General features: G+C 41.1%; 1 protein-coding gene across 10 annotated transcripts in view; it reads right to left on the reverse strand.

The window, feature by feature from the left end:
* LOC125451568 (arf-GAP with SH3 domain, ANK repeat and PH domain-containing protein 1-like) overlaps positions 1 to 22,508 on the reverse strand; it is a 313,433-nt gene that overhangs the window by 34,987 nt on the left and 255,938 nt on the right. For all 10 annotated transcript variants that reach the window (XM_059645972.1, XM_059645968.1, XM_059645973.1 and 7 more), the window contains 4 exons: positions 17,095 to 17,210; positions 15,463 to 15,530; positions 13,150 to 13,257; positions 6,868 to 7,093 (listed from right to left, as the gene is read on the reverse strand). In XM_059645972.1, coding sequence (XP_059501955.1) covers positions 6,868 to 7,093; positions 13,150 to 13,257; positions 15,463 to 15,530; positions 17,095 to 17,210 — 518 coding nt within the window. The remainder of the gene's footprint in view (positions 1 to 6,867; positions 7,094 to 13,149; positions 13,258 to 15,462; positions 15,531 to 17,094; positions 17,211 to 22,508) is intronic.

The raw sequence follows: 22,508 nt of genomic DNA on the forward strand, positions 1-22,508 counted from the left end.
GTATACACTCCCTCTACTGTGCAGTGATGGTGGAGTGAATGAATGCTTAAGGTGCAAGATGCAATTCCTATCAAGCAGGTTGCTTTTTCTTAGATTATATCAAACTTTGAGCTTTATTGGAGCTGCACATAGCCAGACAAGTAGAGAATATTCTATCACACTTGACTTGTGCCTTGTAAACGGTGGACAAACTTTGGGAGGACATGAGATGACCCATTCTTGTAAGCCGTGGAAATTTGAATGCGAGTCAAGTTCCATTTCTGATCAACAGGTAAAGTAAAGGTAAAGTCACCATAGTCCTATTGGACCATAGGGCTACCTCTCTCATTAGAAAGAATCAAGAGAATATAGAAAACAGGCAGCAAAAGTTTCGATAAATATGTAAATCGTAAAACAGTGGCAAGGGTAAACATTGGTCCTTTAGGAGATGAGAAAGCCAATTTAATAACTGGGAATGAGGAAATAGGTGAGACAGTAAGCAGTTATTTTGTGTCGGTCTTTACGGTGGAAGACACAAATAATATGCTGAAAACTAATGGCAAGAAGGTTATAGCAGGTGAGGACCTAGAAACTATCATTGTCACTAAGGAGGCAGTGCTGGGCAAGTTAACGTGGCTAAAGGTAGACAAGTCTCCTGGCCCTGATGAAATGCATCTCAGGGTACTAAAAGAGGTGATGGGGAAAATAGCAAATGCACTAGTAATTATTTACCAAAATTTAGTGGACTCTGGGGTGGTTCTCACAGATTGGAAAACAGCCAATGTGGTGCTACTGTTTAAAAAAGGAAGTAGACAAAAAGCAGGTAACGATAGGCCAGTTAGCTTAACTTTGATAGTGGGGAAAATGCTTGAATCTATCATTAAGGAAGAAATAGCAAGACATCTGGATATAAATTGTCCCACTGGGAAAACCCAGAATGGATTTATGAAGGGAAGGTCACGTTTAACTAATTTGGTGGAATTCTTTGAGGATATTACTTGCATGGTAGACAATGGGGAACCTGTGGATGTGGTGTATCTCGATTTCCAGAAGGCATTTCACAAGGTGCCACACCAAAGGCTGCTACATAAGATAAAGTTGCATAGTACTACAGGTAATATAGTGGCATAGATAGAAGATTGGTTGACCAGTAGAAAGCAAAGAGTAGGGGTAAATGGGTGTTTTTCTGGTTGGCGGTCAGTGGCTAGTGGTGTATCTTAGGGATCAGTGTTGGAATCTTAATTGTCTACAATTTGCATTGATGAGTTGGAGTTGGGGACTAAGTGTGCTATGTCAAAATTTGCAGATGACACTAAGGTGAGTGGTAAAGCAAAGTGTGCAAAAGACACTGAAAGTCTGCAGAGGGATATAGATAGCCTAAGTGAATGGACAAAGGTCTGGCAGATGGAGTACAATGTTTATATGTGTGAGGTCATCTATTTTGGATAATATAATAACTAAAATGGACTATGTTTTAATGTTAAAAAATTACAGCACGCTGCTGTGCAGAGGGACTTGGGTGTCCTTGGGCATGAATCGCTGAAGGTGGGATTGCAGGTGCAGCAAGTGATTAAAAAGGCAAATGGAATTTTGTCTGCCATTGCTCGAGGGACAGAGTTTAAAAACAGGGAGGCTATGCTGCAGCTGTATAGGGTCCTGGTGAGACCACACCTGGGGTACTGTGTGCAGTTTTGGTCTCCTTACCTGAGAAGAGATATATTAGCACTGTAGGGGGTGCAGAGGAGGTTCACTCGGTTGATTCCAGAGTTGAGAGGGTTGGATTAGGAGGACAGACTGAGTAGACTGGGATTATACTCAGTGGAATTCAGAAGAATGAAGGGAGATCTTATTGAAACATATAAGATTATGAAGGGAATAGATAAAGTGGAGGCAGGGAGGTTGTTTCCGCTAGCAGGTAAAACTAGGACTAAAGGATATCGCCTCAAAATAAAGGGAAGCAGATGTAGGACTGGAGGTCAGAAGGAATTTCTTCACCCAAAGGGTTGTGAATCTGTGGAATTCCCTGCCCGGTGAAGTGGTTGAAGCTACTTCACTGAATGTTTTTAAGGCAAGGTCACATAAATTTTTGAACAGTAAAGGAATTAAGGGTTATGGTGAGTGGGCAGGTATGTGGAGCTGAGTCTCAAAAAGGTCAGCCATGATCTTATTAAATGGCAGGGCAGGCTCGAGGGACCAGATGGCCTACTCCTGCTCCTAGTTCTTATGTTCTTATATTATTGAAATGTGTAGTACCTAGTTCAGAATACCTTTGTTGTCATGTTTGTCTATATAACCGGGAACTACTACATTTCAAAAGTCATACTTCAAGCAGACAATAATTTAGCACATGTTGAGAACACTGTGTAAACATATGATTCCTTTCTTGTTCAAAGTGGGAATTGGGCAACCCTACCTTCCCAATAGACAAGTACACTTCGTGGCCAGAGGAAGGAATGCAATACCATAATTTAAATTTTGCAATCTGCGTTCCTTGCAAACATGACTCTCTGAGTGTAGAATCCAATGCCAAAAGGGACTTCTGCATATTCTCCATTCTCCTCTTTCAAGTTTTGACAAAGTTAAATTATGTACTTCAAACTACTCTGACACAGGCTGCGGAAAGATTTTAGAAGTCGGTTTAGGATGACAAGTCATTTACAAATGCATTACATCAGATATCTGGACCTACGACTCAATTTACATTTGGAGGAAGATCAAAACTAACTGAAGGTACATTTCATGGACAGATTCTGGATTGTAAGAAATTAAATATGCAACAACATTGCTAAAGTCCTATGAACATAACGGAACAAGCATTTTGTATTCTTACTGCAAACTCTACATAAACATACTGTTTAACTACCAGCAGGTCAGGGGTCTTATGTAAATTGATTTACATTAGTGCTTTAGAAATCTGAAACTATTAGCACCAGCCAATATTGATTGTTTCCTCTAATACAAAAATTTAATACTTTAGATGCTGGAAATATGCAGTAGTCTGGAAACACTTGAACAGAAAGAAAGTTAATGAGCTTAATCTTAATCTAAGTTGTGTCACATAATTTTGGAGGGATGTCCACCGTGACACTTACTAGTTTTTCTTGCCAAATGTTATCAAAATTGCCGCATTAATTATTTACCCTCCCTCTGATTGGCAACAGACATATCCAATTCTGGGCAGAACACCTACCCTCAGTTCACAACTACACCTCCCAGTCACGAACCATTTAAATTTCCACCACCCCCCCCCCAACCCCCAGACGACATGTCCATCCTGGGCCTCCTGCACTGCGACAATGACACCACCCGAAAGATGCAGGAACAGCATCTCATATTTCGCTTGGGAACCCTGCAGCCCAAGGGTATCAATGTGGACTTCACAAGCTTCAAAATCTCCCCTCCTCCAACCACATGCCAAAACCAGCCTAGCTAGTCCCCGCCTCCCTAACCATTCCTCCCACCTCAAGCCCCACCCCCATCCCCTACCCACTAACCTCATTCACCTTCACTGGCTCTAATCCCGCCTTTTTGACCTGTCTGTCTCCTCTCACCCTATCGTCTCCTTTATCCATCTTCTATCCGCCTCCCCCGGTCTCCCTATTTATTTCAGAATCCCCTTCCCCTCCCTCATCTCTGAAGAAGGGCCCCAACACGAAGCGTCAAGCTTTCTTGCTCGTCTGATGCTGCTTGGCCTGCTGTGTTCATCCAGCTTCACACTGTGTTATCTTATATCCAATTCTGGGCCCATTTTACCACATACTGTTTCCAGAACAACTTGCTACACAGTGGATATCCCTGAATTAATCAACATTGCTTGTGCCTGCACATCCTTGTTGTCCACCTAGGCAAGCATGGTCAGGGTAGAGGTGCCCTGCATGATTCCTGACACTTCCCCCAGATTCCCCATGCTGTGCAGACTGCTGTAGGAGACTACAAGACATAGGAGCAGAAGTAGGCCATTCAGCCAGTTGAGTTTGCTTCGCTATTCAGTGAGATCACTGTACTTTGATAATCCTCAAATCCACTTTTCTGCCTTTGGGTGGGACCTCCTTGTTCTCCACAGGGGCTATGACTTGAGGAATGCCAGCTTCATTTAAGTTTACCACAGGGCTAACGTAGTCTCAGCCATATGGAGGAAAGCACAGTGATGTAGGAAAGAAGATCAATGACTTTCTCCACTCCACAGGACTAATTGTTACCATCTTCTCCCTGATGTCTCAAACTCACTCTATTTGTTTCTATTCATTCACGGATGAGGGCATCGCCGGCCAGACAACATTTATTGCCCATCCCTAATTGGCTACAGGGCAGTTAAGAGTCAACCACATTGCAGTAGGTCTGGAGTCACATGTCGGTCAGACCAGATAAGGATGGCAATTTGCTTCCCTGAAGGATATTAGTGAACCAGATGGGTTTTTCTGACAATTAGCAATGGATTCATAGTCATCATTAGATTGTTAATCCAGATATTTATTGAAGTCAAATTCCACCATCTGCCATGGCAGGATTCAAGCCCATGTCCCGAGAACATTACCTGGGGCTCTGGATAAACAGTCCAGCAACAATACCACTAGGCCATCGTCTCCCCTGCTACCCTATCCCTGCCACTCTACAGACTTCCCATTAAGACCCATGCTCTACCACTCTCACTAATGGCTGCAGTATCCTCCCTCACTCGCTGTCAATCATGACAACTCCCAATACCACTAAACGCAATTGCCCTCAGCTGTGCTAAATCAGTAACTGGGATCACCCCACCACTTGTGAGCAAGTCAGATATTTTTGGTGCATTTCAGAGGGAAAGCAGTCCCCAGTAGGGCAGAAAATCTCAAGACAGGTGGTGAGCTGCATGACATTTAAGTCCTCACCCCTTAATGTGCAAAGTATCCCAACCGTCCAGAATAGCTTGACCGTGTGTTTCCAAGCCCTTGACTGACATTGATGTGCTCCTGGCTTACGATTCCAGGGTTCCCTGAGTGACAGCTATCCCCCATGATTTGGCTAAGGACAGCTGACAATCACAACAAGCTCCCTTTGTGTTTATACTAAATGACTAGATATGACAAAAGAAATATGAACTTGGTGTCTGGCTGGGGGGGGGGGGGGGGGGGGGAGTTCATAAAGAAGTAAGGCAATGTAAGACATTGATGCTGTAAGCGTCCAGGTGACCAAAGTAACCGAGCACAATGGCTGTGAGGGAACAGTCTGAAAATGCAGCCTGGTCCAGTCTATAAGCTTGGGTGCTTGTCCCTGAGTGCAGTGTCCTTGCTGCAGCATTACAATGATAGTGATCAGTGTGGCCCGAGGTGAAGCACTGAAGCGTCCTGTAATTGGAATGGAGAGGTATCATGTGAGTTTTTAGAAGTTGGCACATTTAGATTCCACTGTCTAGAAAAGTGGAGTATGTGTGGCTAGTGCCAATAACACATTCCTTGAGATGTTGGTGCCTCGTGCCCAACATCAAGGTGGTTTGGAGTAAGTAGTGAGCTGAATTCACCAGGTTCCTGCTCAGATTTCCGTGGTTACTTTTCTCAATGTCTCACTTGTTTGATGAGTTTGGTGGATAAAAATCTTTAAATTATGAGGTGTGCTGGGCCTTCAATAACATGTTTACCAAGCAATAATCTGCATTAATTGGCAACTCGCTGCAAATGAATGAGAAACTCACTATTACCTAGCAAGAAACTTGTTCCCTGTGGAAAACTGAAAAGTTAGACAGAGATGCTACAAAGGCAGTGATTGGCTTCCCATCCAAATTTTTTTTACTAATCTCACCACAGCCCACATTGCTTAAACCCCTGTAAGGTCCTGCAAATGTTTCAAGTTGATAACCTTCTGTCACAATTGAATAAATAAATAATTAGTTTTGAGTATATGAAGAAAGAAGTGATAGGTTTGAGTTTAGAGTGACTGGGGGAAGGAAGAGGAGTCTGTGATAGGGTGGACAGCAAGGGAGCTTAAATGATACAAGATTTCATGCTTTAAAAGCCAAAGCAAGAAGCAATGGGGAGAAAGCTGTAAAAGCATACTTCCAACATTTTTCATGTTTAAATTATTTCTAATTTTGACTACAGATTCCTTCTATTCATCATAATCTATACTCTGTTAAGGAAAAAATGTTTAAATATTACTTTTATGTTTTAATTATTAACAATACAGCTTAAATCAGAAATATCTTTTTAAGGTACAATGGCTTCTTAGTTGTATGCTTTTTTGATCTTTACCTCAGTTGGTAGCATTATTAGATTACAGAGGCCATTTTAATTTGTTCAGTTTTGTGATTATGAGATGTTGATTTGTTTGAGCCATATTTATTGCAGTAAGAAATGATAACATAATTAAGATCAAAATTTCAATTTCAAAATGGATTACTTTTTTTTATTTACTCGTAGGGGATTGGGCATTAGTGACAAGGTGAAGATTTATTGCTCATCTCTAATTGCTCTCATGAAAGTTGTAGTAGGCCATTTTCTTGAACTACTGAAATCGGTGTGGCTTAGATTCACTAATGTTGCTGTCAGGTAGAGAATTCCAGGATAATGACTCAGTGCTATTGAAGAGGCAGTGATATATTTTCAAGTCAGGATGGTCAGGCTTGGAGGAGAATATGAGTTAGAGGTGTTCTCAATGTACCTGCTACTCTTTCTTCTAAGTGTTAAAGCTGTGGATTTGGAAATAGTTGTTTATACAGCATTAGCCCATTGTGGCAGTACTTTATGCACTGCAACAATCATATTCTTTAATGGAATCCATTGTTAAGAAAATGTAGACATCCATTTGACCAGAACATTTACCCAGCTGCTATTAGCAGTTAAACGCACAGCCACAAATCATAATTAAATACACTAACATTTCAGAGAAAACTGTTCTTTCATTTTTAACACCAACCTTTGCTTGGATTCCTAGGAGGAAGTGGAGGGGCATCAGTGGCTGGTGATGTTGGAGAATCGGTGCCACTTCCATATATTTGATTACTAAATGCCCCATATGACAGTCGCTGCTTTTCCCGTGCTATGCCGAGTCCGGGGATCATTAGTTTATCTTGTGGGGAGAGACTAGAAGAGTGGCAGCAGCTCTGTGGCCTTGGAGAACGTTCTTTTTTTACAGGGCTGGTCTAATGAAAGTGAAAAGAGGACAAACTTGAATTATACCAGCACTTAATATCTGAGATAGAGTCCATCTCTGTTGAAATGATGATGAGAGTTACTCAAAGATGAAAAATCTCTGCATCTGACACATATTCAATTTTAAGTGTTTATTTTTCCACAGAAGTATTTATATTTAATGAATAGTTTTAAATTTGGGTTGTTAAGATTGGATTTTTTGCTGTATATGTGACAGTGATTTTTGGGCCAAACGTATCTCAATTACATAGTTACAACTAAGAAAGACAACACTTCTTCAAATAAATATATTCCCTCTTAGACACTATTCTTTTCCAGGATTATAATTACATAAAAGATAAACTCTTGATCAAATCAAATTTCCATCACATTTGAACCATGTCTTATAAAATTGGGAAGGAGTCTTGTCTTCCTATAATTTATTATTCAACTTTTATTTCTACTCGGATATAGGAGCCAGTGTTGGTCTACTGGTTAATCAAACAATTAAAATCATTACATAACCCTGGAATTATGCAAAATTATTTGTAAATATGCTACCTAGTTCAGGAGTTTAGGCTTACTGGAGACATTCACAACTTGAAGAGTCATGTTGTAAAGGGAGACGCAACTTAAAGCCTGAGCTAATAATCTTGATCTACTGCACAGTGCAGTATTGTACTGACTGATGTGCTATCTGCTGTGACAGTTAAAATTATTACTTCTTATTTTATTCAAAATATAGGGCTCCAAGTTACACTTTCTAGACTAAGTCCAAGTTGTGTCGAGTTTATGAGGAATTTCCATCTGCAAAACGTAGCGAGTTTGTCTCCAAATCTTACCAATCTCACCTCATCAGCTAGCTACCTAGATCTATTATGGTATAGAATCCCAAGAGGCCATTCCGCTCATACATTTGGCACTTACCATCTGGGCAGCATCCCACCCAGACCCATCCCCACTATTGCCATAACCCTGCATTTACCATGGTTAATCCACATAGACTACACATCCCTGGACATTATGGGGCAATTTAGCATAGCTAGTCCATCTAGCCTGAACACCTTCAAACTGCGGGAGGAAACTGGAGCATCTGGTGGAAACCCATGAAGACACTGGGAGAACATGCAAACTCCACATGGACAGGTGCCCAAGACTGGAATCAATCCCAGGTGCCTGGTGCTATGAGATAACAGTGTTAACTACTGTGCCACCATGCTGCCATAAAAGTAGCATGCTCTCATTCAATTCTGGGCCCCATGTTACTACACACTGTTCTTAGAACAATTTGCCACTCAGTGGATATCTCAAAATTCACTGGCATCCCTTGTGCTTGCATAATTTTTTAAAAGCCTGAGCAAGCACTGTCAGTCCATAGCTCCCGTGCACAGTTACCAACATTTGCTCCGGACATGGCAGTCAGGATGAAATCGATGTCCCACTTTGTGGTCAGGTAACTGGAGGTCTTGTTGGAAGGATTGGAGCAGAGGCGGGATTGCCTTTTCTGCTAACACCAGCAGCACAGGATGAAATCAGATCATGCCAGCCTGATCTGAGGTTGAAAACTGGGTTAGTGCAGTCTCAACTGTCTGGAGGAATGCACAGTACTGTCGGAAGAAGGCCCCTCTGCCAGCTTAAGTGCCATCATCTTCCGTCTGATTTTTCACATTCATTGTATCTCTACTACTCTGCACGCCTCCTAAACAAGCACATGCTCCGTTACTCTCAATACTGCCTAAAGTTCTTCTCTCACATTCTCTTACCCACCCTAATGCACAGTACAACCAATCCTGCATGCTCTTTGCATTGCTTCATCATTTGCTGGAGACTCGCCTTGAACCAATGGTAACAGCACTGTCACCTACTTGCATCTCCCTTAATATGTCTCATCCTCATTTCAGGAGGAAAATGGCCCCTGATAGGGCAGAAAGACTATAAACAGGTAGTGGGCTGCCACACATTTGGCTCCCCATCCTGTACGTTGAAAGCTTTCTGAATTCATCCACGCCAAGTGGCTGAATGACCATTTCCAAATCCATGAACTGGTATCAGAGGCTGCCGGTGACTTATTTGTGTTGGAATTCCCAACTGAAAATTATCCCCCTTGATTTGGCTTAAGCTGCTAACAAGCATGACAAGCTTCCCTCCTTTGTGCCTACGCTAAATAGTGAGGCAAGACAAGCCTGGTATCTATGGTTGAGCCAATGAAATGCAAAAAAGTACGGCAAAGATGTTGTGAGCATCCAGTTTGGTCCAGAGTGAGCAAGCAATAAACAATAAACAATGACGATAAACGAAGAGCACAGAGATGCAGCCTGGTCCAATCCATGAACTTGGTGTATGTCCTGAATGCGCAGTATCTCTGTTGCATCATTATGATGATTTACTGGTGCAGCCCAAGGTGCACTGAAGGGCAGATCTGTAAGTGGATCAAAATTTGCATTGAGAGAGTTCTTAGAAGCTGGCACAAATCAGGTCCTTAGATGGGTGCATGTGGCCAGTACTCAAAGCATACCCAGAGAAGTTGGTGCCAGATACCCAATGAAGGACGACTTTGAAACAAACTGCGAATTGAATTCAGATGCTACCTCTTCTGATTTCCATGATGAGTTTGCTTGGTATCTGGCTTGTTGGCAAAATGGGAAGCTGAATATTTAATGGGAGCTGCAAATGCTGGAGATACCAAGATAATAAAATGTGAGGCTGGATGAACACAGCAGGCCAAGCAGCATCTCAGGAGCACAAAAGCTGACGTTTCGGGTCTAGACCCTTCATCAGAGAGGGGGATGGGGTGAGGGTTCTGGAATAAATAGGGAGAGAGGGGGAGGCGAACCGAAGATGGAGAGAAAAGAAGATGGGTGGAGAGGAGAGTATAGGTGGGGAGGTAGGGAGGGGTAGGTCAGTCCAGAGAAGACAGACAGGTCAAGGAGGTGGGATGAGGTTAGTAGGTAGGAGATGGAGGTGTGGCTTGAGATGGGAGGAAGGAATGGGTGAGAGGAAGAACAGGTTAGGGAGGCAGAGACAGGTTGGACTGGTTTTGGGATGCAGTGGGTGGAGGGGAAGAGCTGGGCTGGTTGTGTGGTGCAGTGGGGGGAGGGGACGAACTGGGCTGGTTTTGGGATGCAGTGGGGGGAAGGGGAGATTTTGAAGCTGGTGAAGTCCACAATGATACTATTGGGCTGCAGGGTTCCCAAGCGGAATATGAGTTGCTGTTCCTGCAACCTTCGGGTGGCATCATTGTGGCACTGCAGGAGGCCCACTATGGACATATCATCTAAAGAATGGGAGGGGGAGTGGAAATGGTTCGCGACTGGGAGGTGCAGTTGTTTATTGCGAACCGAGCAGAGGCGTTCTGCAAAGCAGTCCCCAAGTCTCCGCTTGGTTTCCCCAATGTAGAGGGAGCCACACCGGGTACAATGGATACAGTATACCACATTGGCAGATGTGCAGGTGAACCTCTGCTTAATATGGAAAGTTTACAACGTGAGTTAGCTTGTTAACAAGAGGCTTATCCAGTGATGGAAACATAGAAGATAGGAACAGGAAGAGGCCATTCAGCCTTTGAGCCTGCTCTGCTTTTCTTCACGATCATGGCTGATTGTCCAACTGAAATAAGCCCCTTTAAATGGCAACTTGTCACTGCTGAGCCAGGAACACAGTTTGTCACTTGTAAAAAGAAGAACAGATTGAGTGACATACTCTCAACTGAATAATTAGTCTTGCTGGACTTCTGATCTGATTGTACTTACAAATCTCATCATAGCCCATGTCATTCAGAAGCCTAGAAAATTCTGCCCATAGTTTTAATCGGATCAGGAAAGCATGAGCTGATTAATTATTTTGCAAATCTATCATCTGTAAGTTCCCTTGCTCCTATTTCATGTAGTATTTATAGCACATAGTACTGATACTGACATTCAGTAGGGTGCACTCTTCCTGCCAGTAAGGAGGCACAGGACTAGAGTATATATTTAATAGTATTTTCTCAGTGTACCTATGCCTGGATTTTGTTGAGAATAAAAACTCAAATGAGATGGATTTTTCAACCATACTGGACATTTTCTGAAATGTCCTCCATTTAAATTAGTAAACAGGAAGTTGAAGATCAGACTCTGCCATCTTCATGCAATCGTTAACTAACTGATTTTGCTTCCTGCATTCTATTCAAGTAATATCTCAAGTACTGGGAAATTATTACTTCAGTGGTGAAAACTTCCAACGATCCTTTTAAGTGGACTGTTATACTTCAACTACAATCCCAGCTACATCAGCCAATTTATCACATACCGAGTATCAGGTTAAAAGGAGCTCCTGATACTTATGGCTCAGCACCACATTAAATAATGCTATTATCCTAAGATCTATCAGACAGCAATTGAAAATTTTCCTTCAATGCAGAATCTATTTTCTATATTCATTCAAAAATTCAGCCATCTTGTTCAGGACAAATCACGTCCACAGATCATTCTTCAACTGAATTCATCATTATAATTCCAATTGATGTTATTACCGGACAAGTCAGATGTTAGACTGGCGTCTGCCTTGATTGATCGATTTTATTTTGTGTTTGCTGTTATGACGTGCATCTCACAGAAACATAATCATGCAATGTTTCAGACTTGGTTTCAACAATAAAACAGAAGTTTATTAAGCAAAAGAAGTTCAGGTAAAAATACAATAAACCAAACTAATTACATGTAATATGCCTTCAAAGATTTTGAAATACATGGTAGAAATATAATCCCTTTGATGGCAAGATATTCCCTTGACAGCAACCAAGAGTATTCCATGTTCACTCACAACACAGATTATTGTATTTTTCTAAGACCTTGATTGGCAGAAGGTAAGATAATAAAGTGTGAGGCTGGATGAACACAGCAGGCCAAGCAGCATCTCAGGAGCACAAAAGCTGATGTTTCGGGCCTAGGCCCTTCATCAGAGAGGGGCATGGGGTGAGGGTTCTGGAATAAATAGGGAGAGAGGGGGAGGCGGACTGAAGATGGAGAGAAAAGAAGATAGGTGGAGAGGAGAGTATAGGCGGGGAGGTAGGGAGGGGATAGGTCAGTCCAGGGAAGACAGACAGGTCAAGGAGGTGGGATGAGGTTAGTAGGTAGGAAATGGAGATGCGGCTTGCGGGGGGGGAGGAAAGGATGGGTGAGAACCCTCACCCCATCCCCCTCTCTGATGAAGGGTCTAGGCCCGAAACGTCAGCGTTTGTGCTCCTGAGATGCTGCTCGGCCTGCTGTGTTCATCCAGCTTCACACTTTATTATCTTGGATTCTCCAGCATCTGCAGTTCCCATTATCACTAGGCGGAAGGTAAACTGTTATTTCAACTCCCAGTCTGGAAAAGTTGAAAGCCTTTTCTTGCTGCTTTCACTTAGTTCAAATAACCTCATCAGGGTTTTATTCAAACACTCAGTTTGGAACTAACACTAAACACCCTACTCTAAGGTAATCTAGTTTTACTACCTTTCTTTCTCAGGAGTATTACATTACACATTCATCTTTTCCCAAGGACTTCTGCAGAACTTCCCAAAACTGAAAAGTAAAAGAAGCCCTTGTATCAAGCTATGGGAATTTCTCTTAAATTAAAAAAAAAATTCAGGTCTTCCAAACAAAATATTGATGCACAATTGCTTGGTAGTAACCCCTCCTAAAGTAAATGAAGCATATGTTCTGAAGGCTATTCGTTCAAGATGTTTCAAAAGAAATCACCATGTCTACTGAAATACCTGCAAGTTAATCATTAACTCTTTGAACACCCATAAAATCCAGATTTCACTAATTCAAAATTCAAAACTGAAAATAAATTGTGATATATAACTGACTAAATCACACTTATAAAATATATCCCTAAAATACTGTTTTAAAAAACAGTTTAAGAGATAACTTTCTCCATCTCTCTAGAATTGTCTTGTTTTACATGCTATTCACAACTATTAGAAGTAGATATCTGTATGTGTTTCAATGTGTCCATCAAATAATGCACAACAGAATGTTAAAACTGTGCTGTTTGATGGACTAAAAAATAACTTGCTTCCATATTGTATATTCCGTGTTCTCACCTTTACATCCAAGTCATCATCACTTTCATCAATTTCTTCTTGCCGTAACTGCCACTCATATTCTACGTGAACATGAGGATTAATTTTTCCTAAGGAAGCTTGACTGATCTGAAATTAATATAAAAATATCAGACTATGTGCAAGTGGTCAAATGAAATGCTTTTATAACAGAATATTTCCATACTTATACCTCTAATTACTAAATACTCTTCTCCTAGGGATGGAAAGACAAACACTTCCTGCTCAAAAACATTGCACTTTCCACCTAAATAAACATGCCATTTAAATTAATTTAGTAAATGTAAGAGGAGCCATATAAATGCACTGCTTAGGCTTGCATCAATATTTGTTATCTAAAAATTCCATGTTAAATAACCGAAACTGTCAGGTTTACAGCCCATTCAATCAGCATTTCGAGACTGAAGGGGGAGCATCTTCTTTAGTACTATTAAGTTTTCAATCATTCTGCACTGTTAGATTATTCAACATGCACATGGTTGAAATTTTGGTTCTTTACTTCTGACAACTATGTCTAAAGTATTAAGATGGAAGAGATGTAGAGCTGGATGTCTTCAGAATGCCTGTGGAAATTATCCTTCTGCCTGCCTTTTCAGATTTTTTTCAAAAAATGGAGCCTAAAACTTATTTTCCTGATGTGTTGTATCGGCCTGCATTTATTGTAGACAGTGGCCACTATGGCGGAATGGTCGTTAGGAGTAGCACAGAGAGAATCGAGCATAGTATTACTGGTATTGTGAAATCCACTCCATTTAAGCTGAGGACAGGAAGGCTCAAAGTGGGAATGCTACCTGTCAGTGCAGAAAAGGGAAATTAGAATTATTAATGAACAGCTTCAAGCCATTGAATCCACAAACGCATAACAATGGGTAATGTTCTAAAGGGACTCGGGTACCTTCCTGTACCTCCTAAACGGTTATTCAACAAATAGCATTTGAGGCTTCACAGGGGAGTTCCCCATCGTCAGACATTCTGTGCCTAATCAAGAAATTTAGAATTGGGAAGGGGAAAAGCCACTCCCCCGTCCTTGCTTCTGAACCATTGGACCCACTGACCCATGAACTATCTCAGACTGTGTGTCTCTGTTAAAGTCACAGAGGCTCTAATCACAGAAATACTTGTAGCTTAGTAGCGTGATCTTTAAAAAAGTCACAACTAACCAAGACATTCATACACACATCCTATTGCCATGCAACGTTGGTAGTGATGGGGAAAACAAAGGTAGTGCATCTTTGATGGTGCTGTGTCAAATTGTAAACTTTTCACTGTCCTCACGTGAGCATATGACAATAATCAATCTAATTCAATTCTTATAATGAACGGTCTGACCAGCACTCATTTCACAGGAGGTTAACCCTCATGACAGTGAAAAAGTGTGTGTTGTGTTATCAGTTGTAGAAAGTTCCCAACACATTAGAACAAGGTGGCTATGAAAAGGCAGATCTAAAGGTAGGGGAGAACCATAATGTTGATCACAGCCTTTCTTTGGAATGCTGTCCAAAACTCCAAATAAGTATGTGTAAATCTCGTGCAATGGTTATCGCAGTTGAATTTTCTGTAGCATAAGTCACATGAATGACTGGTGCCTGCCTCGTGAGTCCAAAGTTACCGACTGCATTTTTGACTGTGCATGATGGTTGTAAGGGTTTGTTCCTATTTAGATAGATATGCGTTCGTGCGCGCGTGCACACACACACACATAAATACATTAAAATAATATATTTCATTATGTCCACTTCTCTCACAAATATCTGGTAACCTAGGTTATGTATGAACTTCAGAGTAGAGCACAGAGGTGCAGATTTTTTACAAATAATTTGTGATTGTGGAACTGTAACATTCTTCAAGAACTATGAAGCATCATCTTCTAACACGTGCTGAGTTGCAATACCATAGTTTTGCTAGGTGAAGTGGGCCTGTTCTGTTAATTGCAGGAAAACACAATCTTCAAGTGAAGGAGAATCTATCCTTCATGCAATTAACGGAAAAAAATGTTGCCGCTCATTATCCTAATGTCAAGCTCTAAATAAACATAATAAATGTTCGAGAAAGTGAACCTATGTATATTCAGAATGTGCTTTGAAAATTCTGGTTGGACGTGATACGATGTTTATGTAATACTGGAAAAATACAGCAATCTTTCTGCTGTACTCAGTCAATAGCTGGATAAGTATATTCAGCAAATTGATTGGATCACTTCTAGTAGATTAGACATTTCTTCAAACACTATGGTTGGATAAGAAATCCTGTGAAACAGGAATGAATTTGAATGTATTAAGGAGAACCGTTCCTTACCAATTCTTCACACTGTGGACGCTGCAATCTTCTCGCTATATCTAGGGCTGTTTCTCCACCTTGGTTTACTGTGTGTGAAATAAATCCAGTGCAAAATACATAAGATGACAGCAAACACAAAAATGCAATTCAGTCAATTTTCTCACACTAGAAAACAATTTTCCAATAAAGCCTTTGGGGGAGATTATAGAAATGCATTTTTGGTTTCAATGATACTCTGAGTAAAATGATGCTCTTCAGGTGGTCCACTAAAAGTGCTCATTTCTGGACGTCTATTTTAGATATTTTCCAATCAACTTCTTTACTGATGTTATAAGTCAGCTCTAGAGCAGTTGGGACTTGAACCTTAGCATCTTGGCTCAAAGGTATGGACACTATTTTTGTTCCATAAGGACCCTGGACTTCCATTTATATACTGAGATCATGCAAGACTGATGGTGAACTCATTAATTCACCACTTTTACTAACCATTGATTTCTCCACATTTGGTGGTTTTTGTTTTCTACTTGTCTTTAGTCCTTTAATGTCAGCCTACAGCTTAGCCAACACACTAGGGTTACAAGCATCAGGATACTGCACCAATAAAAGAAAATTTGTGGGAGTTTTTTTAATGTACAGTTATATCAACTATTCCCAATTTCAAGCTTCCATGTGTACGTCATCTAGGTTGTGACCTCATACATAAGTCCTTGGATTTTTTTCTCTCCTCCTTCACCAATCCTCAGGCTTTGGTTGCACGTCCAAGCTAATGAGCATGTTTTTTTCTTGACTATTTTAAGAAACTGGCTCTGTACAATCAGATGAAGGGTCTAGGCCCAAAACGTCAGCTTTTGTGCTCCTTAGATGCTGCTCGGCCTGCTGTGTTCATCCAGCTTCACACTTTGTTATCTTGGATTCTCCAGCATCTGCAGTTCCCATTATCTCTGTACAATGAGAAGGGCTTATTTCCCTTAAAGTATACTTTCTAACATTTTCAGTTGCTTTAACTCAATCGCACCAATTTTGGTACTACAGGTTCACAGGAGCTGCCAATTTGTCAATCTGCAGCACGTGGACCTTCAAATGGTTGAAAATTGTGGTTTTGATGTCTCTCAAAGACTGATTCAAGTATTCTTAACTCAATCTGTTCATTTTGCAAAATGGATAGTGAGAACCATGATGTTAATGAATGAAGATAAATGGAAGATTTTCAAGTTAGTTTTTAGGATAGCAAAAGAGAATAGGAGCTAGTAAAGAAGAATGAATGTATAAAATGAGACTGCCAATTTAAAAATAAACTTAAATTTTTGAACTGATCTAAATTATATTCCACATTTAATTTTGTAGTTTTTTGCTAATGATATTGTAACAAGGATAGAATGGACACTATGTAGCTTTGCAAAAGGCAAAAAGAACTGTGAATGTTGGAAATCAGAAACAATGTTAACTCTGCTTTGTCTCCACAAATGCTGCCAAACCTGCTGAGTTTTAACAATTTCTGTTGATTGAGCAGTTTTGATTTTGGTAACATTTTGCCACATCGCTTGAGCTGAACTCTGCATAGTGGAACAAGGACATGTCATTTCCTCGGCTCTGGTGGTAATCTAAGGCAAAAGGAAAATGCAATTCAAAAATCACCAACATTACACTCACCTAGATTTAAACTTGGTTTGCCCCGAAGAAGCAATTTTAAACATTCTACTTTATCGAACATGCAGCAGTAATGTACAGCAGTGTTTCCTTTTGCAGTTGGCTTGTCCAGATTACCACTATATATGAAAATAAATGTTAAGAAAATACCGATACAAATTATTTTGTTTTATCAAATAAATAAGTTTGAATAAGAATAGTAAGTTTGAGGATGATACAAAATTAGGAGGTATCGTTGATAGCAAATAAAATCAATTATCAAAAATTACAGAAGGATCTGGATCAAATGGGGAAGAGCGCTGAAGAGTGGCAAATGCAATTCAATACAGATAAGTATGAGGGTGTTGCACATTGGAAAGTCAAACTTACACAGTAAATGGTAATGTCCTGAAGAGTGTTGTGAAACAGAGGGGCCTAGTACATAGATCGTTGAAAGTAGCGTCACAGGTAGACAGGATGCTGAAGGTGGCATAAAGCATGCTGACCTTCATCGGTCAAGGCATTGAGTATAGGAATTGGGATGTTATGTTACAGGTGTATTAGTCGTTGCTGAGGCCGCACTTGAAGTATTTTGAACAATTTTGGTCACCCTGTTATAAGGAAGGCATAGTTAAACCGGAAAGCGTGCAAAGAACATTTGTGACAATGTTACCAGGACTAGTAGGCCTGAGTTATAGGGAGAGGTTGGCCAGGATAGGACTTTATTCCTTGGAACATAGGAGAATAAGGGGGGATCTTAATGAAGTGTATAAAATCATGAAGGGCATAGATAGGGTGAATGCGTATAGTCTTTCTCTAGGGATGCGGAATTGAAAACTAGAGGGCGTAGGTTTAAGGTGAGAGGGGAAAGATTTAAGGAGGACTTCAGGGGCAACTTCTTCACGCAGAGAGTGGTGCATAAATGGAAATGGGCTGCCAGAGAAAGTGGTTGAGGCAGGTACAATACAAACATTTAAAAAGCATTTGGGTAGGTACATGGATGGGAAGGATTTAGAGGGATATGGACCAAATGCAATTGGAACTCGCTGTGGGCACCATTGTCAGCGTGGACCACTTCAGGCCTAAGGGCCTGTTTCCATGCTGTATTACTCTATGAAGGTGATATATATTGAGATAACACAATTCTATTGTTCACTCTTCAAAGTGAATAAATGATGTAGGGATGTATTTTCCTTGGTTTCCTTTCTCTCTTACAATCTCCTCTCACTATACAACTTCCCTGTTAGAATGTTCAAGGTCCCCAGACTGGGGATTGTTCAACACTGAAATTTTTAATACTGCTCTATAAACTGACACTCAAAGTGATGTTGGGACATAATATAGTCTTAAATTTAGTAATTTCTGTGGGAAGTCTCTTCAACAAAGTATGACTAAGAACAGTTTAGTCACCACCTGTGGAATCAAGGGTACATATCTGCATCACACCACTCTATTGGATGTTAGCACGCTATACTTCAATACTTGTGTGAAAAATAACAGAGATTAGATATAGCAAAGTCATGTGAAATTAACTAACAATGTTTACATTAACCTGGCTTACACTGCTGAACTACATAATCAGGTGAATGTTAAATGGACAGCATCACATAACATCCTTAGTTTATTGAAATGAGAAAAATTGTACAGCATTAATGAATAGAGAAAATCCAATCTCAAGAGTGGTTGAAGAAACTGGGACTGAATTTTACCAGAAATTGTCTCGTTAACTACACACCATGTCTCAACGGCACCCCACTTATCTTTCCCCATGCTAGAGGCAGAAAAACGTAGCATGACTGGGACTTACTGGACTCCCAGAACTGTTGCATTTTTAAAGCCTAGATATGCAGCTGATTAAGTGCTACCAGCCACGCAGGTGCCAGCCACATGTTACACTTTACAGTGCATGTAGTGAGAGGGGAACCAAATAAAAACACTATTCAGGGTGGCATAGATCACACAGCTGACATACCATTGCAAATACAGGTGCACATTTATTGCCATTTGAGGACCAAACTATTGTTACTATCTTTAGCCTCATCCCATCATAGAATTCTGTATAAGATGGCAATATTCTTTCCTCAATGTCCAATATAGTCGAACATCTATTATTCTATGTGGGATTATCACATTCTAGAAAGCCTGCAGATGGTTGAAAACCTTCACTTTTATTCAGCAACAGCAAAAGAAAAGAAAGAACAAATATAAGCTACATTTGCTTCTCTGATCAAAAAGAGAGTGCTTGCTTTGTGACCAGCATCAAAATCACTGTCAATGAGCAATCATTTCACCAGTTCACAACTATTTGTATCGAGTACCAATTAAGTCATGTTTGTCTTGTTGCACAGACTCTCCACTGCTGTATAACGTTGAAGGTGATGATCCTCTTGCTGTTTCTTCAACTATGACACAGCCAATGTTTTCTAGCTCTTCAGTGTCCTTTATGTCCCTTCTTTGCTCCAAGTAAGCACAACGCCGAATGTCAGAATTATGTGGCACACTCCATTTGTGGTGTGCTGCAGGAGTCCCCAGAACTATCCAACCATCTGAACATGATCTCCAGCAAGCCTATCATCTACTTGTTAATGGCACTAGTTGATGAACGGGAAGCATGTTATCTATGATCAGCATCAGACAGGATGTAGCATAATGGAATCACCAGCTAAAGCTGTAAAGGATAACCTTTGTCTCCTTGTAATGCATCCAGCCCTGGAAACAAAGCAGGAACATGAGAATCCTCATTAGACTATTAATCCAGAAACTCAGATAATGTTCTGGGGAACCGGGTTTGATCTGACCACAGCACGTGGTGGAATTTGCATTCAAAATATATCTGTGATTAAAAGTCTAATAATGACAATGAAAACACTGCAGGCTGTTAGAAAAGATTTTGGACATACAGCAATTTATTGAACTCTCAACTGCTGAAATGGTCTAGCCAGCCATTCAGTTGTAACAAGTCTCAACAAAGTAATAAAACTGGATGCAGTACCTGGCATCAACCGAAGGATCAGAAATGACAATGGCATAAACAGTCCTGACCCTATAAAATCCTCCTTACTAACATCTGGGGGCTAGCACAAAAATTAGGAGAACTGTCTCACAGACTAGTCAAGCAACAGTCTGACATATTCTCACAGAGGTATAGCTTACAAATGTCTCAGACACTGCCATCACTAGCCCAGCATATATCCCACCAGTAGGACTAGCCTGGTAGAGATAGTGGGACAGTGGCATACTTTTGGGAGGAAGTTGCCCTGGGAGTCCTCAACATCTCATGGCATCAAACATGAACAAGGAAATCTCCATATTATTAACAATTACCATCCTCCCTTGGCTAATAACTCTGTGCTCCACTATGGTGAATGACACTTGGAAAAAACAATGAGAGGGGCAAGGGCACAGAATGTCGTGTTGGAAAGAAGATTTCAATGCCCACTGCAAAGAGTGGCTCAAAAGCAGCAATACTGATTGAACTGATCAGAACCTGGACAATGCAGGACCTGACCAAGGACACTGCAGCTAGGCTGGATTTATGTCAAATCATGAAAGAATCAAAATAAAAGGGAAATACATACTTGACCTCAACAAGCTGCATGCCACAGATACATTACAGCATTGGTAAAAGAATGACCGCTGCATAGTCCTTGGGGAGACGATGTCCCCCTTTCAAACTGATAACACATTACATTATGTTGTGGGTACTATCACGTGCTAAATGGGACAGATTTTGGGCAGATCTAGCAACTTAAGACTGAGTATCATGAGACATTGTACGCAAACTGCAGCAGCAGTGGAATCAGACCCCAACACAATTGGCAACCTCATGCCCTGCATGTTGTCCACTCAACAAGCAGCTTCACCTGGCAGTGATAATGGATTCTCCAGCATCTGCAGTTCCCAAGATAACAAAGTGTGGAGCTGATGAACACAGCAGGCCAAGCAGCATCTCAGGAGTACAAAAGCTGACGTTTCGGGCCTAGACCCTTCATCAGAGACCCTTCATCACCCTCTCTGATGAAGGGTCTAGGCCCGAAACGTCAGCTTTTGTACTCCTGAGATGCTGCTTGGCCTGCTGTGTTCATCCAGCCCCACACTTTGTTAGCTTCACCTGGCAGTTTGGAAAGCAACTGCAATGTCAGCATTCATTTCAAGAGGGGTAGAATACAAGAGCAAGCATGTAATACTGTAATACTGAGGCTGTATAAGGCTCTTGTCAGATGGCATTTAGAATATTGTGAGCAGTTTTGGACCCTATATCTAAGGAAGGATATGCTGGCCTTGGAAGGAATCTAGACGAGGTTTTCAAGAATGATCCCAGGGTTGAAGGACTTGTCATATGAAGAGCAGCAGAGGATTCAGTCTGCACTCAATAGAGTTTAGAAGAATGAGGGCAGATCTGATTGAAACCGACAGATTACTGACAGGCCTGGATACAGTGTACATGAAGATGCTTTCACTAGTTGGAGAGACTAGGACCGAAGGGCACAGCCTCCAAGTGAGGGGATGACCCTTTTGAACTGAGATGAGGAGGAATTTCTTCAGCTAGAGAGTGGTGAGTCTATGATACTCATTGCCGCAGAAGGCTGTGGAGGCCAAATCATTGTGTGTCTTTAAGACAGTCAAAGATATGTTCTTGATTAGTGATAGGATCAAAGGGTACTGGACGAAGACAGGAGAATTGGGTTGAAAAATATATCAACCATGATTGAACAGCAGAAAAGACACAATAGGCCGAAATGCCTAATACTGTTCCAATATCTTATGATCTAATGCCAAGCATCTGGCATATCTAAAAATGAGGTGTCAACTTGGATGAAGCTACAAAACAGGACTACTTGTGTACCAAAAGTTTAAAGCAGCAAGGGACAAACAGAGCTAGGTGAGCCCACAACCACTGGATCAGATCTAAACTCTGCAACTGTGCCATATCCGGTTGGTGGATGGTGGCGAACTGTCAAACTCCTCACTGGAGGAACAGGCTCCACAAATAGCCCTGCAAAAGATAAAGCTGAAGCATTTGCAACAACTTCAGCTACGGGGGACGAATGAACCATCATGGCCTCCTCCAGTGGTTTCCTCAGCAACACAGATGCTAGTCTTCAGCTAATTCAATTCACTTCACATTAATATCATGAAACGGTTGGAGGCACTGTATATTGCAAAGGCTATGGCCATGCCAACATTCTGGTAACACGGCTCAAGACCTGTGTCCCAGAACTTGCCATACAACTAGCTAATCTGTTTCAGTACGGCTACAACACTGTTATCTACCTAAGAATGTGGACAATTGCCCAGATATGTCTTGTACAGAAAAGGTACGACAAATCCAATTGTCAATTATCATCCCATTAGACTATTCTGGATCAGGAGTCAAGTGATTGAAGGTATCACCAATAGCAGTGTCAAACAGCAGCTGCACAGCAAAAACCTGTTCA

The sequence above is a fragment of the Stegostoma tigrinum genome, chromosome 5 (assembly GCF_030684315.1).
Source record: "Stegostoma tigrinum isolate sSteTig4 chromosome 5, sSteTig4.hap1, whole genome shotgun sequence".
Taxonomy (NCBI): Eukaryota; Metazoa; Chordata; class Chondrichthyes; order Orectolobiformes; family Stegostomatidae; genus Stegostoma; species Stegostoma tigrinum.